Source organism: Thamnophis elegans, chromosome 3, assembly GCF_009769535.1.
Source record: "Thamnophis elegans isolate rThaEle1 chromosome 3, rThaEle1.pri, whole genome shotgun sequence".
NCBI classification, from domain to species: Eukaryota; Metazoa; Chordata; class Lepidosauria; order Squamata; family Colubridae; genus Thamnophis; species Thamnophis elegans.
In genome coordinates, this window is record NC_045543.1 from 103,870,346 (window position 1) to 103,896,524 (window position 26,179).

The following is a 26,179-nucleotide window of genomic DNA, read 5'->3' on the forward strand; positions in this document are numbered from 1 at the left end:
TTCCACAGCATGATATGTAACTTTATTATTCTATCATAATTTAAAGTATACACTGCACGGTCACTTTTCTTTTTCACACAAACATATACTTAATAGTATAGCCATGAAGCACATCTAAAACGGTTTGCAAAATATTGGGCATACTGTGGGTTTTGCTTTTTCTCAATCATAAGTCTGAAGCCTTCTAAAAGAAAGAGACAGTTGGAGTGTATCTGTGAAAACCAGTGTTCCCTCTAAGTATATATTTTCTCCCAGAGACCACTCATTAACTTCAAACATCTATATGTTTGGCATTAACTAAAGTTATTTTGGCTATGGTGGACTGTTAAAAACCAATATGTGCGAATAACTTTTTCTTAAGAAATCGCACCGTAGGACAAGAAACAAAAAAGCATTCCCAATACTAATTTTTCCAAAATAGGATTCATTTCTGTATTTCATAGTTTTTAGTTATTTGTTATGTATCTTTGTCAGTGCATGCATGTATGCACATTTTGGGAATGCAGAAAATTAGCATACACCTGTTGTTTACAATGGGCTTACATTGTAGCTACAACTCTAGACTTGTCTAACCAGACTTCTTCCACAAATACCTTTTCACTTGGCACATAAAAATATGAAAAAATTCAACTATTCTAAGACCATCATGTCTCTCTCCATACAAGACTGGAAAGGGGACAGGGGAAGAAATACAATAAGATTGGCTTCATATTCTGTTGCCTTATTGCCTTAACAACTGACCAAAGGCAGAATTTTAAAACATTTTGTAGCTGAAAAAATTGTCATTTACTTGAGCCACAAAAACTGAACCTTAGGTTCATCCTAACACTCTGACATCAGGCACATTTTGAATATACAAACTAGCAAGCAATTTTGCTTGTATTTGGTGACTTTAAGTACAAGTTTATACTATTATGGTGCTGTCACTTTAAAGCAGACAGGGAGGATTTACTCAAGCTTAACAAGAATTTGCATGTCATGAATCCAAGCCAAGCAAGTTAGAAGTATGTGCATAACTAGGATACAATTCTAATCATTATTACAAACCAATGTTTTTCCACTTCAATGATAGATACTGAGCACGTGGAAGGACAACGGGACTAAATCCAAAGACAGGATAATGGTGGCAGCTTCAATCTTTGACTCTTCCAGTCTCAAATGCTGGGTAAAATCCCTACTTGAAACATAGCAACCCATTTCCAAAGGAGCATGTACCATTACACAGTCCAAGGAACCACCATGCCTTCCTAATGCCTGGTTTTGCTGATTGCTCTTCATTAAGTGTAGCTAAAGCGGAGTGTTTTTAGCAAGCTGAAACTCCAGCAATCCTTAAATCACTTTTAACCTGAAATGGTCTGAAGTAGGCTTGTTGTCAGCCTAGTTGCTAGCATAGTAAATGATGTTCTGCTAAGAAGAGTAAAAAAAAATGCTTTTGTTCAGCTGGCAGTGAATGTTTTATATAGATTTCTCTGTGCCTGGAGTATATTTTAAGGATCTAAGTGCAAGTGTTAGAAGGAGCTATTTTCACACAGGAAATAAAACACTGTAAGTATGAACACTTGCAGTCTCCTCAGTTACACAAAAGGGAAAAAAAAACCAAAAGGGCATTTGGGCACCCAAAAGTTTTAATTGTGTTAAGTTCTTACTGGCTGCAGCTTGTATCACAGATGCACTATATAAGATTGTAGTCTATCAAAACTGATGTTACAATAAATCTGCCAGTCTTTTACACTGGTTATGTGTATGTTTGTACTTAGACCAATGCAGAAAGTCTTGCAGTTGAGCAACTTACTAAAATTGACAAAGGAATGGTAATCAAGTAGTCCTAACCTCCTGAGCAATATCCATTTTCTTAATTTTCTACCTGTCTTTTCAGACAATTCAAAAATTATGCTCATTAACCATTTTTATGTTTTTTTGTTGTTGTTGTAAGCAAGTAAGGCCTACCACTATCTTAGGGTACAACATTTAATACAAACCACTTGAAGACATCCATATAGATATGAAAAAGATTTGAGTCCTAGCCCGCCCCAAAAAGTTTTGGAAAGTCGTTAGGCCTCATTCATATACATCTGGAAAGAAGAGAGACACCACTTTCTTATGTGTGTCCTTCGCAAAATTCATAGAAAACCTATATTTTGTATACAAAATATTGTATACAAAACTTGTATATTAGAACCCATGTACAATTTTTAATCTTAAAGAGCAATTCTTTGAAGGAAGCAGAGATTTGCTGCATCAGTAAACAATAAGATGCAGTTGTGAATGCACTAATTCTGAGGGCTGATGGCAAATAATTGCTGCATTCCTATGAAATGGAGGCTACTGGCCCAGGGTCCAATGTAAGCCCTAGGCTTGTCTTAGACCTAGGTCTACATTATCTACCTAGCTAGATTCTTATGTTGCCATAACTGGCCAAAAGAATGGCAAAAAATAATGAAAAGGAATCAAATAAAACTTATAAGTGTATGAATTAAGCTAGGCAATACCTAGAGGGCATACTGGGTATGATATATGTACAGATGGATATATGCTTTACATTGTACCTAGATACACATAAATAGTTAATATATAAAAAAATAAAGTGCTTTCTATTAGGTCCTGATGAGAGGACATTATAAAATGTTTCACCAACTGCAAAGCAAAAAAATATTACAATCAAAAGAATATTACATCCAACGTACGTAAGAAAAAGGATAACACAATTATATACAATCCTCTGGATCTCCCAGGACAAAAAAGCATCCCTTCATATACACGGTATATACATATATGTTCTTAATATATTATGACAATATATATTTTAAAACTTTGTTCTCTACAACAACCACCAAATAGGGGAGGATCCTACAAAAACACAAGAAGCAGAAAGCCTACAAGTCCAAGTCCAAATTCTCCCCTCTGAACACTGCCCTCATTGTTGGGGAAGATGTGCCATCTCTCCTTTCTCGGATGCAGCGCCTCAACATCCTGCAAGGCACTGTGTGCAGCAGCTGTGAAATTGGCATCACCGGTGGTGAGTAAATCAAACACACAAGAATGAAAATAGATGTCCTTCAGCAGCATCTTCTCATGGCACTTGGTGGTTGCACTCTCCAGTGTATATATAGAACGGGTGTGACTTGAAGCACCAGATGGAAGAAGATGCCCCTTCACTGGTAAAGGAAGATGCCCGCTGTCATCAATGCGTTCACTGGAAGGGCAGCCGTTCACACAGAGCTGCAGGTCCTGGCTCTCCTCATAAGCCAGGGCTAGCTCTTCTGGCATGCGAATGGATAGTGTTAAGTAACGGCCAAGCTGTCGCACAAACACGGTAGTTCCAATGTATCTAGCATGCATTTCCACGTATTTGCCACTCACTCTTTCCACAATACGCAAGCTTTTGGGGTCCCCATCTCCACCACTAGTTGTGCCATCTACAAAAGCTGCTGGCAAATCATCGGTTACTGCCTGATACACCTTCTGGTCTGTACAGTCTTGGTAGGATTTAAAGATAATTGTAATCTGCGGGGAAAACAAAAGAAACAAGAGAGTTATAACGGGGCGCATCACATGACAGTTCAGCAGTATAATCATAGAATATATAAATTCTGGGCCACCGTAGCGCAGTGGTTAAAATGCAGTACTGCAGGCTACTTCTGCTGACTGCCCGCTAACTGAAATTTGGCAGTTCGAATCTCACCAGGCTCAAGGTTGACTCAGCCTTCCATACTTCCAAGGTGGGTAAAATGAGGACCCAAATTGTTGGGGGCAATAGACTGACTCTGTAAACCTCTTAGAGAGGGCCGTAAAGCGCTGTGAAGCGGTATGTAAGTTTAATTGCTATTAAGAAGTCCTAAAGATGAGCATCTATTGTTAAAAATAGAGGAATGTAATTATACAAATTTCAGGAACAAGTTTGTCAATTCACAGAGTGCAACATTTCCAAATCATTATAGCACAACTACTTTATCCTCAAAGTTACAAGAAGTCCATCATGCTACTATTTAAAACAGCTAAACCTCTTAGGGAGAACTTTGCTACTTAAAAAGTAGGGCTCCTTAAGAGTAAAAGTAGGGACAAGATGGTTAATTCTGTGCTGGTGTTTCCAGCCAAATACCAATAATGAAGGTAGTGCAGAATCACAAGTGTCTTCAATGTACATAATGATAAATTTACTCCATTTCAGAATACATCATATTCATAAGATCTAATGGAAATAAGCACTCTTATCTTAGTGGACTGCAAGTATCTCTTCAGAATTATTCCAAACCAATGTGACAAAAAATATGGCTCAATATTTAAATTATCCATACTATAAATCGTAACTATTATAGTACCAATCACCTGATCAGTGGCTTAAGCAACTATATTGGTGAGTTGCTGTCTACATAATACAGGCATTTTTCAGGCAAATAAACAGGTTATGCAACGCTATGAGGCCTTATAGTTCTTTCTTCATTTGTCACCAAACTTTAGCAGCAAATCTCCTGTACAAAGTCTTCAATTATTTAAAAAATGGCAAGTTGAAGAAAAATTGAGAATGAAAAATATCCAGAATGGTATGCATATAAAATTCATCCACAAAACTTTAGTAATATTTTAGAATTAATCAAAATGGATTTTGTTTTGTTTTCAAAAGACTCACTAGATGAGACAGTGGATATTTATGGATACAGAGTTCAGAGCAGCTGAACAGTTATTCTATGGTTGGGAGAGGGGAGGAAAAAAAGAGGATGGCAAAGAAATAAATGTGCTCATCTGCTAACAATTTCACATTTTTCTTCAAAGGTACTGGTCAATGCAAGACAAATAATATTTTAATCTTTATTTTATTGAATTTATTATTCACTAACTTTAGCCCAGGACACTTCTCCTAGTGGCTCATTTTTATTAAGCCTTAACATACCATAATAAAGATAAATGTAGTCTAAAAATCTTTATCCTAAAACAGGCAACGGTGTTTTCCAAATGTTTTGGATTCAATTCCGCTTAACTTTAGCAAAATGACTAACAGCAAGATTGTTGGAATGCAGTCTAAAGCAATACACTGTCTATTTCCACCATAGGCTCCTGTACTATAGAGCTGATCTGAAATGATACACTGAAGAGAATGGGGGTCAAAATAGGAATGTTTTTATTCATTCATAAGTTTAGTTTCTTACAGCTACCCAACTCATACTTAGCCAAAACCCTAAAGAAAGGAGAAATTCAAGCAAACCATTTAAACAAAATGTCCCCTTTCTATGTCATCTAAGGTCTTTCAGATGTCTTGCTATCAATTCTCACAATTCCAGACACCAAAGGCAGATAGCTTTAAATGAGATGAATAGTCAGTGTTTACTTTGGGAATAGATAGTATAATAATGAGTACTTGCCAGAAAGTTACCTTTGACATCAACAATACCTACATGTTAATCATCTACTTTTGCTCTTATTAAACACAAATTTTGTGTTTTGGAACTGATCTGTTGCAAGTAGAGGAATGTGCTTCTTGAAAGAAAGATGTCATACTTTCATGCACAAGTGTGTTTGCGTTTGCACTTTGTAAATGGATACAATTTTCCACATATTATTTCTATAGCAGCAGTTCTCAATCTGCCATCTCTGGGATTTGATTTGAATTCTTCCCATGCTCCCTCCCTCCCTCCCCCCACCTCTTGGATTTAGCATTACCCATTGAGAGGAAGTTTTAACATGCCTGAAATTCTTGAAGTATGGGAATTCTCACTGGCATGGAAACAAATTTCCTTGCAGTTCTGATCATGTAGTAAAAAAAATGTGACTCAGTTGAACTCATGATTGAAAACATTCATTTAAATTAGTTTGCATTATGAAATGTAGCAGTTGATATACAAATACTATTTATGTGAAAAAAGTAAAGTGAATGTATCGGTACTAAAGTTAGGTCTTTGAACATGTAAATTACTGAAATTTTTACTGAAACAGGCTTCAACAGAACATAAAAATGATAGCTTCTGTTTGTTTAGAAAGCCAGATAATGTTTGGAAAAAATAACTTTTTGTAATCTTCCTTGTGGTTCCTTTGCCAATACTGAAGACAATGGATGAATGAGATCATAAAAGAGTGTTCAACTGAAAGCATTGCACTGCAATATATTGCCATCTCTTTCTAATATCACATCCCTTTATTTAGCAATCCCTTGTTATAAAATATTGGAAAAGTTTATTGAATTTTAATGGGCAACATGTGCCTTTAGAGATACATTGAGAGGAACAGCTCCATTTGTGGCAAGCAGAAAGCAAACTATTTGGCATGGGTCCTAGAATACTATAGCACCAATGTAGTTGAATGTCTTATGCAGGCCTTATTTTGGATAATGATACCGTGTTTTCCCCAAAATAAGACAGGCGGGTCTTATTTTCTTTTGACCCCCAAAATAAGCACTTGGCCTTATTTTCAGAGAGCTCTTATTATTTTTGAGGTGCAGGAGGTGACGAGCATGGTCATCTCATGGTTGCTGCTGTGTTGCAATATTTTCGGGCTTATTTTAGCGCATGTGCTCAAAAGTCTGATAGGGCTCATTATACAGGGAGGTCTTATTTTGGGAGAAACGGTATATTTGCGATATGATAATAAGAACAGAATTCAAAAGAGATCACTTTGATTTTTTTTTTAAAGATCAGAGATAGGGAACTATTGTCCTCTGAATGGCCCATGAGCTACAGGAAAAAAAATGAGAGAGAGCCAGAACAATTGTGCATTGAATATATGAGATCATGTCGTCTCTCAGAAACTCAAAACATACACATAGTAAGGGAAGTGAGTTTTATGGATGGCTTTCCCCATTGTCCTCAAGACATGGATCATATTCCAAAGCTTGTCCTAGCAAGGGGAATCTGGGAATTACATTGCTAAGCTGTCTGCTGGATGCCAGGGAAACCTGCCATTTGATGTGGCAAGAGTTGGTGTAGTATGTAGAAAAATGAAATTTGGCCTAATACTACAGGGTTGCCCCTCCAATGTTAAATAGTCATTGGAAGCAGCTATGCTTACTCTTTGGGGGCTTGCTTTAAATTTTCCATCTCAGGCCTTTAAATGCAGCTTGTTAAAATACGGGAATCAGCTGTTTTGACAACAAAACTACAATCATTCTATGAAATGGAAGAGTACATAGCTCAAAGTGACATTAGTGGGGAGAATTATGGCAATTAGACTTGTGGCAAGATGGTGAGGCTGAAGGGATCAGAAGAAGGAAAGGAGAGCTCTAATCATAATCTGTATAACTGATCTCTTTAGGTATGAGTGAACTTGCTCAGGATTCTTATTTTCCTTTGGCTGCTAGCTTTTTCTGCTAAGCAGCATTAGTTTAATTACAAAGTGGATCCCATGTCTATGCTGCTGGAGACTGGAGTTTTTCAGCCACTAAAAGTAGCTGCTCGTTCATAGCATATTTTCATTCACAGCTTTATTGTATTACCTGATTCTCTCCTTCTCTTCCTGAGAGAAATCAAGGGAAGAATGGCTTATCCAATCAATAACTAGTGAAATCCTCTCCAAAGAATGGTTTCCTGAGAGATTGTGAGGTGACTCTAACATTATTCAAAAAGAAATTATGGTTCTCTGGTAGAATTGAGAGCACTCAATTCTTGCTCAGAACCAGACAATGTAAACATGTGTTTCCTTTCAAGGCCGCACAGTCCTGGTGATGGCCTGTGGCTATGCATTTGAGAGAGTGAAGACCAGCTGGGCAAAAGCAGCTAAACCTCGTAAGTGATTTGCACAGAAGAAATTGCTGGAAAATTCCAATCTCGTGGCACAAGGGGGAATATGTGGAGCTAAAACAAGTACGGGGTAGGAGAAGAAGAATGATAAAGGAGGGAGAAAATCCCGAATGTAGTAAAAGCTGAAGAATGCTTAAATGTTCTTGATAGTATCTGATAAAAATATTGTGTGATGCCTTTCCTACATGAATATTTGACCTTTAATTGACAGCTTATATTAAAAATGAAAGAACATGAAGTTCAAAGTTCAAGTTCTAACAGCTATGTGGAGTTCTTTGGTCAAATTTGGAAGGGGCAGTCACTTCCTTTTATTTTGAGGGGCAATTCTCAAGGTTTCTGAGAAGTTAGGTGGAATATAGGAAACAGATTACAAAATCTAGTTATTTTGTTAGAATGACGTTGTTCCGTAAGCTTATAAACAGCTTAGATGCATTTGATTGAAGAAACACAGCAATATAGAATAAATATGTACCTTAGAGCAAAACACTTAATCCTGGGAGGAAGGGAGGGAGGGAGAGAGAGGGGGGGGGAAGGGGGCATTCTGAATTTTAATATAGTACTAGAGACCTAGGAAAGGAATAAAGTAATCTTTAAAATATATGACTTCGTAAACAGTAAGGTGGATATGTAGAGAACATTTGCTTAGATGTTTTCCCCTCCTGAAAATAGCATTCTCTTACTCTTCTCAACTAACCTTTGCTTTTCTCTCTCTCTTGATTTTTTCCCATGATCCTGCTAGAGAAAACACGAGAAACTAAACTTAAAACTACCCCAATGTATTAAAAAACAGCAACCACATTTTTCAGGGCGCTGCTCAAGAGAGTCCAAGTAAGGGTTAAATACAGCCAAACTGCCCAGAACTGAATTGAAACTTTAAGCCATGCCTCTGGTGCTAAATATCTCCAGATTTTTTTAATTCAGCTAGCCCAGTAGGACGCGCTTAAGAGTTTCTCTTCATTTCTATTACTTAGCTCGGACTCTCTTGAACTTTTTATTGTGATTATTGCTTAGTTTAGGGTGTGAACAGGCTGAGTGAGTGTATTTAAACTTTCGTTCGTTTACACTCTGGGCTCACTCTCGTTCCTCCAGCGTCCTGATTAACACCCAGGAGCCGCTTGGATCACAGGCAGCTGCTGGGGCAAGCGCGCGGGTCGGAGTTCTGACACCAGCGCTGTTGCGACCCCAGCTGGGTGGGGGAAAGCCCCGCTGAGGCTCTTGTGGTTGGCGGCCGTGCCTTGGGTGGCCAGCATGCAGGTGCGGTGCCTCAGACCTCCGGATTACTTGGCGGCAACTTTTAAAGTAGTTAGTTCTCTTCCGGCTGCCATTTTGGAGCTATTTGCAGTTTTGGTTTCTACTTTAAACCTTGTGCCGCAGCTGCCTGCAGCCTGGTTCACAGCAGGAGCCGTGAGGAGCCATTCTTTGTCTGGCCTGGCTGGCAATTTGGCGTGTGTCCCTTCCACCTGAGCGGCAAGGATTGGGGCCGCTGGCCACAAGTCTTCATTCCTGCGGCGCTGGGAGCTGTTAACGCTCACGCTTTATTCCAACTGCTGGATATTGGTGCTGCGACACCACCCCCACGTCTCTTTGGAGCGTCTGTTGGTCTGCAGGGCTTTTGCAAGGTGGTGAGTGGAGGTAACCCTGATTATCATTTGGCCACAGTTTACTATATGGCTGAGCAGATTCCCGAGGATTCCACCCAGACAGGGGGTCCCTCCAGGGCTTTCTCCAGGCAGGCTGGCATGGCTGCAGGGAGGCCATCAGGGGCTCCAAACCATACTCCAGGCCCGGGCCTAAGCAGGGATCAGGGCCAGACAAGGACACCTTGCGTCGCCAAAAGGCCCTTGAGAAGCAATTCTCCAAGGCCCAGGACCAAGCACAATCCTCCCAATCGGTGTCTCCTGAGGAGCCCGCCATGGAGTTTCCTCAGGCCCAGCCAAGGCCTGTTTCAGACAGCGAGGATGAGGGCCGGGAGTTTTCCCCCACGGCTTCCATGTCAGGGCTGTATCACCAGGGCCTTCGATGGTAGATCAGGCTGATCTTTTCGCTTGCCCTTCGGATCTGGAGGAAGGCCCTGCCCCGTGTCCCTTGGCCCCTCAACATCCACCTCCCAGGCCCAAACCTAGGGCTCACCCCATGGAGGATCTTGGGCCTGACATTTCAGTGGAGATGCAAGAAGTTATTAATGGGGCCATTTCCCAGGGCATTGAAGTGGGCATGTTGCACAAGGGCGCACGCACCCGCAAGACTAAGCATCTAGAGCCCCAGCCAGTTCCCGTGGTCGCATCTCCTCCACGTACCTTGCATTCACCCCATTCATATTCGGGTTCCATGGATTTGGACTGGGAGGAGGGGGAGGATATTCTTCCTGTTCAGGAGGCTGAATTCTCGGGGGAGGAAGGTGCTCGGCTCAAAAGCCCACTTCTTCGGGGCTATTTAACACTGCCAATTTCAAACCATTTTGGACAAGGCCAAACTGGTTACCCGTATGGGATCCATCCCACCCATTCAGGATCCTGCTGAACTGGAAGAATTTTCTGGGGATTTGTTTGAGGAACCTGTCTCGATCCAGGAGATCATTCCTATTCCCAAAATGTTTCTTAATTTGGTTCAGAAACAATGGGCCAGCCAGCTACCATGGCTACCCCCTCTAGCAATGATAAGAAACTGTACACTGTGGATGCCAGCCTGGAGGATTTGCCACCTATCAATCCTCTGGTAGCGGCCCTCACCTCAGTGTCAGTGCTTCCGCCTGATCTGTTAGAGGGTCTTAAAGCTGAGGATAAGAAATCCGAGAATGCCTATCATAAAACGCACCAGCTGCTGCATGAGCAATTAAGACGTCCGCCTCGGCTTCCTTTCTTTCCAGGGCCGCTCTCCTCTGGTTGAGGCAGTTAATGGAGAGGGTTCCGGTTAAGGATACCAAGTTGAGGCAGGAGATTAACAAAATCATGGCGGCCACTGAGTATATAGCCGATGCTACCCTCAGTGCGGCTAAGTTCGCTTCTCAGGCCCTGGCTTCAAATGTTACCACCAGACGTCTCTTGTGGCTGAGGCACTGGAACGTAGACATTCGTTCCAAGTGGAAGTTGGTTTCTGCCCCTTTCAAAGGGGTAAAGCTTTTTGGGGAGGTCCTGGATCCAGTCCTAGTGGAAAATAAGGACAAAAAGGTGTTGCCGTCGGTTTCTAAGAAATCCGACAAGAAGGGCTTCTACTCCTACAGGAGGCAGTCCTTTCGGAACACGGAATCTTCGTCCAGTTCTGCTCTGTCACATCGGCCATTCAACCAGCAGGCGGACAGGTCCCAGGACCGTCAGTCCTTTCGGGACAGGGGTTGCCAACAGTATTACTCCAGACGTCCCTTTTGGGGGGGGGGGTTCTGGTTCCCGGCCTTTCAGAAAGTATAAGTGACTGTCGGGAGTCAGCTCCCATAGGAGGGCACCTCCAATTGTTCTGCGCCCAATGGGAGCAGGAGCCAAGGTGGCGCAGTGGTTAAATGCAGCACTGCAGGCTACTTCAGCTGACTGCAGTTCTACAGTTCAGCTGTTCAAATCTCACCGGCTCAGGGTTGACTCAGCCTTCCAATAAAATGAGGACCCGGATTGTTGGGGGGCAATGTGCTGACTTTGTAAACCACTTAGAGAGGGCTGAAAGCCCTATGAAGCGGTATATAAGTCTAACTGCTATTGCTATTGTCATGTCAGACCAGTGGGTATTACAAACGATCCGGCTGGGTCTCACCCTAGAGTCCCTATCTCTTCCTCCCTATCATTTCATCAGGTGTCCCATTACTTCGTGTCCAGTCAAAAGGTCTCTCATGGAATAGGAAGTAAGACATCTCAGGGATATCAGGGCGATAAGAGCCGGTTCCACCTGGTCAGGAGGGGACAGGGTTCTACTCCATCCTGTTTCTGGTCCCTAAGAACTCCGGAGGATGGAGGGGGATCCTAGATCTAAAGAGGTTAAATTATCATATCACCTATCAGACGTTCAAGATGCAGTCCCTCCAATCTATCCTGGGCTGCATCAGGCCGGGAGACATCTTGACCTCCATAGGCCTAAAAGAGGCCTACCTCCACATACCTATCCACAAAGCCCACCACAGATACCTGAGGTTCACTTACGCCAGTCAGCACTACCAGTACCAGGCCCTGCTGTTCTGCCTATCATCGGCCTCCAGGACTTTCACGAAGGTCCTCGCAGCTGTGGCGGCTTTCCTCAGGTTGCGCCTGGTGTGGCTGCACTGCTACCTCAACGATGCTACCTCTATGATGTGCTCACCCAGTCGTCATCCCTCCAGCAGGCGGTCAGGGATCTGCATTACATGATGCATGTTCTTCAGACTCACGGGTTTTCCAGCAACTTGGAACGCCACCTTCACCCAACAACCAGGCTTCAGCATCTAGGGGCCGTCATTGACACCGTCGCCTGCCAGGTCTTCCTTTCGCCGGGGCAGGTGGCAAGCCTCAGGGAGATGGTCATGTAGGTTTGGCAATCACCTCGTGCCAAGATCGTTCAGCTATCGCAACTCCTGGGCAAGATGATTTCATGCCTGTCCATCATTCCGTGGGCACATCTTCACTCTCGTCACCTCCAGTGGCTCCTCCTTCCTTATCAAAGGGCATCGAGAGCAGCTCGCCAAGGCTCATACCGGTCTCTGTGATGGTGCGTCGCTCGCTCAGGTGGTGGTTGTCTCCTGCCCTGAAGAAGGGGTCTCCATTCAAGGAGCTGAGCCAGCTCACCATCACGACGGATGCCAGTCTGTACGGTTGGGGGGCTCATTTCCGCAGCTCAGGGCAGGTGGTTTTTCTCATTGCCATCACTTCGGGCAGACATATCTCTGAGCTGGCTGCCTTGTCTGTTCGTGAGGACTTGTATTTGTTTCACCAGGACAGAGTGGTCCTTAGACTGGATCCTTCTTTCATGCCTAAAATTAACTCCTGGTTCCACCGAGCCCAGGAGGTCATCCTTCCCGACTTCTGTCCGCATCTGAGGGATCCTCGTGAGAAGTGCTGGCACAAGCTGGATTTACGCAGGATGCTACGCATGTACATCAAGCGTACGGCTGGTTTTCGTCATTCTGAGTCGCTATTTGTATCCTTCCAGCCGTCGTCTCAGGGCAAGAAGGTTTCCTTGTCTACAATTGACGGGTGGCTTAGGGCCTGCATTGCCCTCACTCATGTTCTGCAGTCTCAGCCGGTACCCAGTCACATCATAGCGCATTCGACCAGAAGTGCTGCTACCACCGCGGCCTGGGCAACTCAGGTTCCCATCGAGGAGATTTGCAGAGCAGCCACATGGACTTCCTTATCTCCGTTTGTGCGGAATTACAAGTTGGACAAGTTTGCTTCAGCGGAAGCAGCCTTTGGGATGCGTGTGCTGCAGGGTACTCATTCCAGCGGAGAGACCCTGTCTGCTTCTGCTTCCCGCCCCAGTGACATTTAGCTTGGATATGTCCATTGCTTGGACTCTCCTGAGCAGTGCCCTGGAAAAGGACCATTGGACTTACCGGAAGGGTCGTTTTCAGGGAACTGCAAAGGTGTGTCCACCCCACCCTGGGGTCTGGCTCCGTTGTTATCATGTTTTTTTTTTCTTGGATGTTCCGGTTGGACTTGTTCCTGTTCTGTTTGTGGTTGATTTGATGTTGGACTTCTCAGCGCGCAACAGTTCCATGTCTTCATTGAAAAATCTGGAGATATTCAGCACCAGAGGCGTGGCTTAAAGTTTCAATTCAGTTCTGGGCAGTTTGGCTGTATTTAACCCTTGCTTGGACTCTCTTTCGCAGCACCCTGAAAACGACCCTTCAGGTAAATCCAATGGTCCTTCTCTCCCAAGCATGTGCAAAATTAACATGAGCTTCTTCCAGATGCTGAATCCTGGAACATAAATGCTTGGAGGACCTAAATCTTCTTCCCCAGAAATCCTCTGGGTTTTCTCATCTTAGTCCCGCTTCTTTCTTTTGACAACTAGCTTAGTAGTTTCTACTAGCACCATCTATCTTTCAGACAGTGTCTCACATGTATTCCACCATAATCCCAATAGGACGTTCACGTGTTATCTGTCTTGATACTCTTTCTTCAGTATAACAATTTACTGTTATACTGAAGAAATAAGAATGCATCTAAATTATCCCAGAAAATGTGAGACAATTCAAGGAACACTAATAAAAGGACAGCAATTATTCTTGGATATAGGTATTTATTCATAGAGAAAGAATTTTTTCTGGAGCAAATGATCCTTTGCTCTGATTCCCTGGGCTTCTCCAATGTTTTGGAGATCTTCAACATAAGGCTGCTGATGCCAGACCTGGAAGCCATCTTTTACATTTGGGCCTTCAGGCCTGCCACATGTTCTACTGTGGAAAAATGGGAGGTGGGATTATATAGAGTGGGGGTGATATAGTCAAAATGACATTCTTTCTCAGAAAGTCAAGGCCATCTTGCCCTGAACCTTCGATGACGTGACTGGGAGGTATCTCCAGTTTTGGATGGTGCCTGATTGGATCATGTGATGGACATGTGGATGCTGGGCAGAACTTGAACTTTCTTTTGGGTGGAGAAAACCTGGAAACTTTCAGATTCAGGTTTCCCCAGATATGCCAATAGGACATCTCTAATAAAATAAAATGTAACTTTGAGGAAATCCAAGCCTCAGAGTTTTCTGTTGTTGGGGTTGTTACTTGGAACCCTGACAGCTGATTCTTCACAGTCTCATTCCACAGAGTTCTACTCTGCTTTGCCTTTATAATTTTTTATTAATATTATTTCAAATAGAGAAAAGACAGGACAATCTCACTCTATACATGATAACTTGACAAGAAGTCATTCTTCACCTGTAGAGATTTAAAGACGGTCAATTTACAACCTTACTATTTGGTCTTTTGCTGTGAAAAGAAAGAATTTACTATTCTTGGATTGCAATTTTACACTCATTTATCTGGGAATCCAATCAGTGAATTCAGTGAGACTTGGCTTCAGAGTAAACGCATACAGGTTTGTAATGTTCCTTTTAAAGTGCTAACTGTCAATCAACCCAACTAGAGATAGTTCTATATGCACATATATTGCACATTACTGCAAAAGTGTTACAGAAGAATAGCAAATGCATTTCTTCATGGACACTAATATTATCAGAACTCAGCTGATTTCCCCCCAGAGAAAGATCCCATCTAGCTGCATATTGGGTTGCTCTGTCAATTATTCCTCCTTTAAAGGTTTCTTGAAATGAAACCTTTCAGTACATACCCCCTCACCCTCTGAGCATGATCATGAAAATGCTTTTTGAAAGTCTCTGAACCTCCAAACACCATCTGCATTGCTTACTTGTTTCTCTGACCTAATCCATAAACTGCAATAACTTACTCTGGCACATTTGCTCTATACCACACCATTTATTATTAATAGATGATATTGCTGTGCATTTAAAACATCAATACTTTTGTTAAACATTTCACCTCCCCTCCTGCCAACTCTCTTCCTAAACTACTTTGCTTCTATTCATTCATTTTTAATACATCTCTTCCAATTGATTCTGCAGCTCACCAGTAAGGTACACCTGGCTAAATTCTACGCCTCCAGGGATAATCCACAATAGAAATGTTTGCATTCTACACTTAACGTGTAAGGCTGAAGTCCCAACTCACTAGGTGGCATCAAGGAATGTATCTGCATCTTACTCTCCTACTAATAAATGAAGATTCTTCACCGATCTTCTGAAAATGCCTCAAATGATTTCACCTATAGGTAAAATAAATATTACCACAGCACTATCACCCTTTTTATGTAAAGTAAAATGTCCTTTAGATGTCCTTTATACTTATTCAGGGCAATATCTGGTGGTTTCCTTAACATGCAAGCATCCTAATTTTGTAGAATGCCTAGAATACATTCATATTGAAACAGCTCCTGTAGATACTGAACTAAAAGCCTAGGGCAAATATTGTGTGAGCAGCAAGACAATGTATACAGCACAACTTCCCTTTCACTAAGTGTATTAAAACACTTCAGCAGTTACATTTAACAAAAATGGCTCATAAAACTCAGAATACCAATGTAACAGTTCTCCCTGCTTCAACATCTCTATCTGTACAGGTCAATGTGATGTTACTGCAGACTAGCCAATTGCTAATATTAAGAATTAGGTTATCAGCATATCAACAATTTATGAACAAGAATGGAATGACAAAAGAAAGAACAGGTGCACAAATTATGCAATTCATTTTAATGCATAAACCTTTCCCTGTTGTGTTCAATCACACACTGTGTATTTTACTGTTCCAAGTTTCTTATGTAATTGACCTGACATGCCAATAGATGGAACTTCAGGAACAGGTCTGTCTAGCTGGCATATCCGTCTATGCTCTCAACACACAGCAAGGCAGACTGCTGAACAGGCAGTTTCAGATCATGAACGGTACAGCCTCTCATTATTTTTACTTCCTGCATTTTCTGCCACAGGAGATTTGTAAAAGATACTGGCTTTCCAAGTCTTTTTAAAGGGCAAACACCACTGAAGAAAGTGCCTACTTTATTCAATTATACCCGAGATGAAAGATTCAGTCCATGGGAAAAAGAGGAAATATATGGAAAAAACAAGTTTCTCCCAATAGGAGTTACAAAGACAGCAATTCAAAAGACACTTTGCAATATTCCTATTGGTTGCAGTTTCAAGAAAGTGAAGCCAACAATAAATAAAGACACTTTCTTTGATGTGCTGGTTTCTTTCATTAAAAAAATAGTGACACCTATTATTGTTTAGCTCCATATTCTGGGGGATTCCAATGAGGCAGTCAGTCCATTCAGAATCAAAGATTTGGATGCTAATGATAAACCCCAACTTCTCTATCTGATACAGTGAGTGTCCTAAAGTCCATCTGCAGCAACCATCACAACAGTATCAACTTTGGGGAGATAGGAAACAATGCTCAGAAAGACTTAAACTTAGTTCAATAGCAGTCTTTTCAAACTGGCATTGTTTCAGATAGATTGGATAAAAAACAAATCCCATTGTTCACAATCTTCCTTGAACTGCAAACAAAGGTTCATGCATTACTAATGTTTCAGTTGGAGTGTTCATTTTAAAGATAAAATTATTATTTTTGACTGCCCAGCCTTTTGTTGTGCCCCTTCTCTCCTTTGGAGCTAATGGTGGTAAACCTGTTGAACACAGTTCTAAAATACCTGAGTGTTAAATCTGCACATAAAACATGTCATTTGAATATCTCTTGTACAGACTTGTTTAGGCATATCACCTGAATAAATACACTGGATTAAAACATATTCAGAATCAGGTACATGTATAACATATCACACACTGCATGAGTAACATTCTCACAGATAAATGACTAAAGGAACAAGCAATCAACCTTTTATTACTTATTTTGTCAATACATGTATAAAAGATCCTTCTGACTTATCATGTGTGAAAGTAATGCATCACCCTTCACATCGAAACCTTATTTCTAGTGCCTTACATCCTTCACCATTTTCTATTGAGCAGTTTTCTTCAACAAAGCATTCTGCAGTTCTATAGCAAATGTGCATTTCATTTATCAGGGAAAGCGCATAAGTGTTTTGCCAACACATGATCACAGCCTGGCTAACTATGAAATTCTGGGACTTGAAATCTGAATAACCACCAAGAATTTCACAAATGCATGTCCAAAATTCCATACTCAGGAACCACTACCCACACTAAGCCAACTTAAAGTGAACCAAGCCAGCAGTTTTATGTCCAGTATTACAGTTACCCAAAATCCAGGCAAATTTCACCTTGACCACAATTGAGTCTGGAATTATTTTGAAGGCCATCTCTTTCCACCTTTCAAATTATTCAAATTTTGAAGGTCATCCCTCTCACCTCTCCATGTCCTACCCACATGCATGACCAAGGCCACTCTGTAACCCTTCCCCTCCTATTACACTGTTCTTCAAAATGTGAACAGATATTGACCACCAAAATCCTGTCCATGAAAATTCTGAAAGCAAACACAAAAATTTGAGTACTTACTCTCTTCTCCAAAATTGTATGCACACTAGTACCTTAAGAACAAACTTTTTCAAATCAGTTGCAAATTGTAGTTGAAGGGCTGGCCAACTATGCATTTTTAGTTGCCAAGAATCAATTCACTTTTCTCACTGGCAATAGATTGTACACCACAAGAGTTATTAGTTTCAGGTATTATGAAAAAAAAATATTAATCTTCACAACATTTCTGAGCTTCTGAAGCTAGGTGATAAAGATATCATTTGACACAAAGCATACCTTATTTGTTGCAGTAGCACTGGATCCTGGGACCACAGGAACATTTGTCACTTGCACTGATAGATAGTTGTTGTCTATCAGTGGCCAAGCTCCTTCCACTTTGCATGTCTGAAAATGATCCTTAAAGGTCCGTAGATGGGGATCTCCAAACAAGCCACAAAAAAAGTAAGTAGGGGGAATCTGCTCTCCTCCGTGATAATCTCTGGTTGCCTGACGGCCACTGTAATTGCAAGGATCATGAACAACTTCAGGATTAGTAGAGGATGTTGGACCATCTTTAGAACAGTTTCTCTGGCTCATGAGATCACCAATCCCCAACACAGCAGAGTGATAGACCAGGTTGCCACGGCAGACTTTGGAATTGCGCTGGGTACAAGCAGAATAGGCCCGGAGGGCTTTGCAAAACTCCACATCAAAGCTATCAATAGCTGAGTTCAGGTGAGACGTTAGGGATACAAAGTCTGTAGTGCACTTCTGGATTCGACATGGTGTCTGCAGCTGACAATCACCTGGGCAGAAGATTGAACAAGGAAATATTAGCATTTGATATAATTAACTTCTTTGAGAAAAGACCCCAAACCCCTTTAACACAATAGAGTCACTGAAGGCGTGACGTACAAATTTAATAAATTATCTCCATCTATGCAGGACCCTAAGTGCATATATAATAGCCAATTATCTTACGGATATTCAAAAATAAATCCTATCAATTACTGAAGAAATTCTTCCTAATAAAAGACAAGTAGGAATATATCCTTAATCTATGTTCAATATCCCTCCTAACTGTTGGACAATCAGATAATCTAGAACAGGGGTATCAAACACAAGGCCCATAGGCCGAATCTGGCCCACGGGGCAATCCTGGAAAATGTAAGGAGCCAACCCACATTGCCTTGCCTACCCATGTGTTTTCGGCCCAGTCTACCCAATGCGAAGAGGAAACATGCCAGCAGTTTGGGGAGTGGTGTCAAGATGGCCATGCCCACCAAGTCAGCCATGCCCAGGGAGTGGAGTCAAGCTGGCCATGCCCACCCAGTTGGCCACACCCACCCAGTTGGCAATGACCGCCAGCCCCCCCCCCCAGATCAACCAAAGCCCTGATGCGACCCTCAATGAAATTGAGTTTGACACCCCTGATCTAGAATGATTTTGTCTGATCCTGAATATATCCGATTGGAACCAGTTTCCCATCACGTGTTTTTTAGTAAACAAGTTTAACAGTATATTCAAAAGTATTGGTTTTTTTTAAAAAAAGCCTTTAATACAGAATCTAACTGACCCCAAATATTTTGGGGGGGGGGGAAGGACATGATTGTAATCGTAGAAGAGGTATAAAGGGTTTTACAGTGTTTTATCAGCACACAATCTTTATTTGTACTTCCTTTAACAGCCACACCAAGTTTATTCTTTGAAACGTAGAGCTTTTTAGGAGTCTGTACTGCTTCACCAAATATTTACAATTCAATTCAATTTTTAAATTAATCAAAAAATGCAAGATGTTACTAGCTTCTATTTATCTGTATTACAGAAATATTCAGTGACAATAAAACTTTTTTTTAAAAAAATCCTCCAATCTCTCTCTATGTAATTCACTAACACACACCTTTTCAGCTGAATCCTTCTATTTGTGCAATGCCCTAGCACAACAGACTACTGAATGACATATCTTCAGTTTCCCCAATTCTAGAAATATTTTCCAATATATTAATTTCCAATCAGCACAAGTGTTTATCAAATCCACTCAGAATTATTTTGTTTTAAAAAAATATCTTAAAGCAATACTAAGAACAGTAAGAATACAGTTTGATCCCCAAATGAAGTACTCTTTCTACAAATGTCAGGAGAGACATTTGAGAAAATCAGTGGAAGAGAATTCAGAACTCTGTTCAAGAAAAAAGGGACTAAAAGCTTGTTCAACTCTGGCTGGCTGGAGTTCCTGTCTTAAGTACCAATTTTAAACCAACAGGCTTCAGGGCACTTAAAAACTTCTCTATCACCCCTTCATATTTCAGTAACTGTCTATAATACCTTACCTTGATAACATTTACATTGCAATACTTAAATTGAAAAGTAAGGTTCATTTTGTCTAAATTCCAGCCTTGTACAATTACAATGAAAATTACTACTCATATTATTTGCATTGTCCACATTTGATATCCACTATATAGACAGCATGTGGGTTTGGTCGCTCAGTGGTTAAAGACTGACAGCCTGGTTCAAGATCTGAGTGCTGCAGAACAGGGTGAGCTCCCATTTGGAAGCATGCAAAAGCGAGTAAATAAATAGGTACCACTTCAGTGGAAATTTAACAGCGTTCCATGCGCCTTGGCATATACTCATGTTGGCCACATGATCACGGAAAAGTCTTTGGACATCGCTAACTCCCTTGGCTAGGAAACAGAGATGAGTACCATCCCCTACCTAGAGTTGGAAATGACTGGACAGGGGAAACGTTTGCCTTTGTATAGTTAGTAAAGTCTAATTAATTCATTCATAATAGATTTATGATGGAGTGAGAACCAAGCACATAGGTGACAAAACACATAGTTTATTGCATTTATTGTCTCATATTTTTAAAGTAAATTGCTCTAATAAGAATCACTACGAATCTATGTACCAACGATACTATTAATTCCTTCTCCATTCTTCAGTCTTGTTCAACTCTTGGCAACCTTATAGGTAAGTGATCTCCATACTACCTTGTCAAGCATAGCTTCTTTCAGTTGTTAAATGTTCATCTTTATATCAGCTTTGATGGTTTCAAGCCAGTGAGTTCTTTACTTGACCCTCCTTGTTGATCCACTAACCATTACTAGTATAATTTGACTTCCCCAGTTGAATTTGACATGGCCAAAGTAAATCAAGAAATAGTGTTGTGATTTTGGCTTCTAGAGAAGTTTCTGCTTTTATGCAATTCAGCACCTCTATGTTGGTTGTTCTGGCTGTCCATGGTATATGCAGTAATTTACATCAGTACCACAGTTCAAAGTACAATTCTTCAATCAGCCGTTCTTAGTGTCCAACTCTCACATACATACATCATTATAGGGAAGACTATTGGTCTAATTATCTCTGCTTTTCCAGATCTTATTCATGTTAACCACTGTAGTGTGGCCTATGGTTATCAAATTCATTTGATTTCAGGAGTAGAACTGCCATTGTGAACTTTTTGATCCAAGGAAAATAAATTCTCAAACTAATACAATTTCTTCTTTGTTGATTTTTAACATCTCATGTTCTTCATTATCTTTGTTTACCTGAAGTTAAGACTCAACCCTACTTTTTCACTTTCATCTTTGATTTTCCAGAGCAGTTTTTCCAGGTCTTCTTTTCAGCCAATAGTTTGATATCACATGCATGCCTCAAACTATTTATGGTTCTTCCTCCAATCTTCACTCCGAACGAAGGCAGTTCCAGGTCTAATTTCTGCATGATCACTTCATGATACAGATTTAACAAAAAAATGGTGATAAAATACATCCCTGTCTAACTTCCTTACTGGTCCTCAACCAATCTGTGTCCTCACTTCCCATTTTTCAGAGAAAAAGCTAAATATATTTAGCTTATGAATTAATATGCTATTCTGTGACCATGATAAAAGTTTGATTGGTTTATGTATTTACTAAGAAATATTCAGTAATGAAGCAAAAACACTGTTTGGGAGTTTTTAGTCATCTAAGACCCGTGGACACCAACCGGTGGTCCAGTTTCGGTGGTCCACAGAGAAATCTTTGCATTTCTCTGGATGAGCCCAGCAGAGGTTTCCTACACCACTCCCGCTTCAGTGCTTTGACTCACAGAGATAGAATGGGGTCCTTCAGGCAGTTAGCTTGGCCACCTGTTAGCAGAGAGAAGTGCCCGGGGTTAACCCTACCTTTGCTGTCCATTGCGGACACTAGATCAGCTCTCTGCAAATTCGTCTCGCAAGGAGCACTTGCTGAAACGGCCAAAAAGTTGGAGACCCCTGATTTAGACTATATAATGGGCAAAAGAATACTGATGCTATATAATTATATTAACTGAACTGAAATGAACTTATGTTTACATTTAACAGGTGTTCTGATGATATCCCCTGAGATTCATGCAGCAGCTAGCAAAAAAAGAGTACTGTACCAATTTGGGTTGGGTAGATTTGCTTTAAGTTTATTTAGTAATTGAAAAATTCATTATATTTACACTAGGTTTATTTCCAAACTGTAATCAAAATATCAAAGACCAATTTGGAGATACTCATGGAAGACGACACATATTTTGAACAAAAATGATGACAAAGTCAAAGATGGCAAGTTATTTTCTATCAAGCTAAATACCCTAACTCCTAGATTTACTTTTATTTACCCCCATTTTTAATTGTGGTTTCCCCAGACATGTGATTGTTTCCAAACTCATATTAAACTCAAAAAGGCACATGGAAATAGAATTCTTCATAAAGTTATTTTATAACTGGGGGGGGGGGGGAGGAATTGTTGCTCAGGTTGAAAATGGAGTAAATGGATACTTTGGTTAAAATGTGAGAGTTGAAGGCTGTAGTTCAGGGGTGTCGAACTGGTGGCCCACGGGCCAGAAGCATCACGTGCAGGCCACGCCCACCCGTTCCACAAATGTAAAAAATATCACAAAACGTCAAGTGGCAAGTTTGAAACCTGTGCTATAGTGCAATACTTTTTTTCAAATCTCCTACAATCCCATAACTGAACCACCATGCAACTGTAGATAAATTGTTGGGTTTGCTTCTACAATTGCATTTGAATGTTTTTCTCTAACCAAACTATACAACAGAATATATCAAGAAATTAAGAAAAGTTATATTCAGAACAAACTGCACCCATGGTTATCATACTCCTCACCTTCATTTTATAAAAATATGATATGCAGGATGCATTTTTTGTCTATCATTCTAAATCATAGACTAAGAAATCCAATTTCATATCCAACTTTTCACAAAAGCAACACTCATGTTCACCAACATAGCGAGATTAATTTGTATTCCCAATCCTGTTTATTTGAGCCTGATTTAATCTCCCAGTTCACAAAGAAAGTCATGGCAAAGGACTCAAATTCATTTGATGGGACTTTTATACTTTTTCAGAAGCCAAGGCACATTGACTGAATTGAATGTCTGTCATTAAAAAGACATATGCATGCAATGTAGTAGTGTAATGTGACCTCAGATATTTTAGTTCAATATTATTTAAGTAATGTTTAAATTTATCCTTCACAAAGAATCCAGATGTATAATATGTTAAACAGTGTTTCCTTATTCTGATTTCCAAGCCACTTGGACAGCTTATAGAAACACCTACATAGCTAACATTTATCTGCTCAGAGTTTGTTACAAGATGGGTGTCTATGTTTTAAATATATAGACACCTAAATACCAAGTTTCCTGTTGGTCACAAATACTAGGAAAGGGAGTGGGAGGATAGGCTGTATTCCTACAATAAATTAAATTATAAGACATGAATTGCAAATTACAAATGTCAGAAGAGCACTGTTTCCGATTTTCATAAAGTTTATTTAAATAATATGTATTACTAGCACACTCTTCCTGACCTTTGGCTATCATAAACTAACACTGCTTTTCTCCTGGGGGGAAAAATAAGGAAAGCTAAGCTAATCCATCCAAACTAAGTGTTAATATTTTCAAAATATTAACACTTAATCTATGGCTGAATGGCTAAATACAGTCATAGATTTTGAAACGACTTTTTTACTGCACGGTTCTTGTTCTTCATCTTGCTGAAGAAGTACAACTACCATTCCAGATGTTTGGTAATCTTTTGCACTATATATAAACATTTTGATTCCCCCCCCCCAACTATCAATTTTGTCTTTGAAACGCTGCAACCGATCAATCTTTATTCACAGAGAACAAGAGACAAAAATTATACCACGCTTAGATCCCTCTCTGTACTAACCCGATGAGGTTACCATAAGCCTTCTTTAACCTGGTACTTCGCCAGTTGTTTTGCAACTCTTAAACTCTCAGAATATCACTGGAAAAAAGACTGGTTCGTCCTCTCCCACAAAGCTACCTCGCATAAACAGACGGGCAAACTTCATCAAAACATTTTCAGAAGCCAGGCTGTATTAGAAAATATGCAGGATTCCAGCCGCCAGAAGCAAATCGGTGTTAAAACTCCCGTAGTAGAGGCTGGAAGGACGCCTTTCAACACCGCGATTGCTTCGCTTTTCCCTCCCGAGATCCTTTACTGGCGGCGGCGGCAGCAGCACATCACGGGAGCCGAGACTCTCTTCCTGCCCGCGGAGGGAGCGGCAGCGAGAAACCCGATCCCAGCTCCGACTCAGTAAACACCAAAGGCAGGGAGGGCCCAGAGCCAATCAAACCCCGACGCAGCCGCCGCCCCCCTCCCCACAACCCGGCCGACTCCGCGCCGCGGACGCCGAAGCCCCTTTTTAAAAAGAGACGGCCAAAGGGGCAATTTTTGCACAGCTGGGAAGGCCCTTGAGCGATTCCCCGGATTTGTAGATCAAAACAAAGGCGATTTTTTTTAAAATTCTAGCAGGCGCAACAAGCCTTGAATGATCCAAACTCTCCCCCTCCCCCCCTTTTTCTTCCAAAGTGGATTGTTCCAAACTTCAGCCAGGCGGATTCCGCGTCGCTCCTAGCGACAGACTTTCTTCTAAAAAGTTTACTTTTTAAAATATTTTCCAATACAATCACGTTTTTTTCCCCTCCATAAGAACAAAAAAAGTCGAAATACCGACTTTTGACCGCCGAGGCATCCCTCCGCCTCCCCCGCCCCCATGCCACTTCGTGGTCCATTTGCTTCCAAATCCCCCTTCAAACCACCCCGAATCTTCCCTTCCTCTTCCCCCCCTCGAAAAGAGGCAGCGGCGGTTATTACCTGCGTGTAGAAGCAGCCCGAGGCTGAGCAGCACGGCGAGGGCGGCCGAAGGCGGGGGGCGCGATTGACGACCGGGGCGGCGTTGCTGCTCTTCAACCTCGGCGGCGGCAGAGGCGATGGCGCAGAAAGGGGCCGCTGTCCCCATGCCCGTCCATGCAGCTCTTTGGGATTCCGGCGGGGTGGCGGGGCTGAAGCATGAGCCGGAGCACGGGCTTCCTTCGCGCTTCCTTTTTTTCCTCCTTGCAGATTAACACCACGGTGGAAAGAGGCCGCCAGGCCACGCAAGGGAAGAAGGGCCCAGAAGGGGCGGCATCGCGGAGAGGCAACAAGGGAAGTAAGCGTTGAGAGAGAGACACACACACACAAAAGCAGTTGAGAAGGAATCCGGATGCAAAAGGAGAAAACAACACACACGAGATCAGTCGGTCGAGAGCGTCCTAGCTACTCCATGAGCGGCGGCCGCAGAGGCTGACCGCGAATCATGGGCCACCCCGTCCGGCCCACTGGAAACAATCTCGGCTCCGCACACGCTCCGCGCTCCCACCCCCGCGAGCTCGAGGCTCCTCCTGGCACGCTCCCGTTGGCTCAGCGGGGCCGTCCAATTAAAACAAAGGCAGGCCTCTGGAGGAGGAGAAGGCGGCCGGAACTTGCAGAGCCGCCTCAACTGGCAGCTTGGAGAGGGAGAGGATCCGTTGTGCTCCGCCTTTTTTAAATTAATTGTGGAACACAACATCAAGAAAAAAAAGATTGACGGTATAGAGCAGAGACCTTCAAACTTGTAAGACTTGTGGACTTCAATTCCCAGAATTCTCCAGCCAGCAATTCTGGGAGTTGAACTCCACAAGTCTTAAAGTTGCCAGGTTTGGAGACCCCTAGTATAGAGGAGCATGCTGGACAACTTAAAAAATCGTTAAACGGATCTTTCTGTCAAGGCACCCGTGGTCGACAGTGCTGTAAAGACCTTGGACGTCGTTGTGGGCAGTGCTCTTAAATAAAAAAAAGAAATGCAGAACGGTCGGCCAATAAAGCGCTGGCCTCAGAGAAACTGAGGCTTGGGGGGGGAGGGGGAAATCATGTGATTTAACTCATTTTTTTCGCGCGGTAACGAAACTGCACAATTCAGACAGAACTCTTTAAATAGAAGGCTGGGAAAGCTTTCATTGCAATTCGGGATACTCAAGTCTGCAGACCGTGCGGTTGGTTGCGTGTAGTAGTGGGATTGTTTGGGCGGGGGGCGTGTTGATCGGATGCCTTTCAAATACGCAAATGATCAGTAGTAATAATTTGGCACCCCTAATTTATGAGCAATAGGCTTGTTTTTCTTTT

At 41.7% G+C, this 26,179-nt stretch overlaps 1 protein-coding gene across 1 annotated transcript; it reads right to left on the bottom strand.

Moving 5' to 3' along the window:
* On the bottom strand, positions 1-25,427 carry RGMB (repulsive guidance molecule BMP co-receptor b). The gene is made up of 3 exons (XM_032213972.1): positions 24,854-25,427; positions 17,985-18,493; positions 1-3,504 (listed from the first exon to the last, which is right to left on the bottom strand). The coding sequence occupies exons 1-3, from the start codon at positions 24,996-24,998 to the stop codon at positions 2,848-2,850; spliced, it is 1,311 nt and encodes a 436-aa protein (XP_032069863.1). The 5' UTR covers positions 24,999-25,427; the 3' UTR covers positions 1-2,847.
* Between the last annotated feature and the right edge of the window lie 752 nt (positions 25,428-26,179).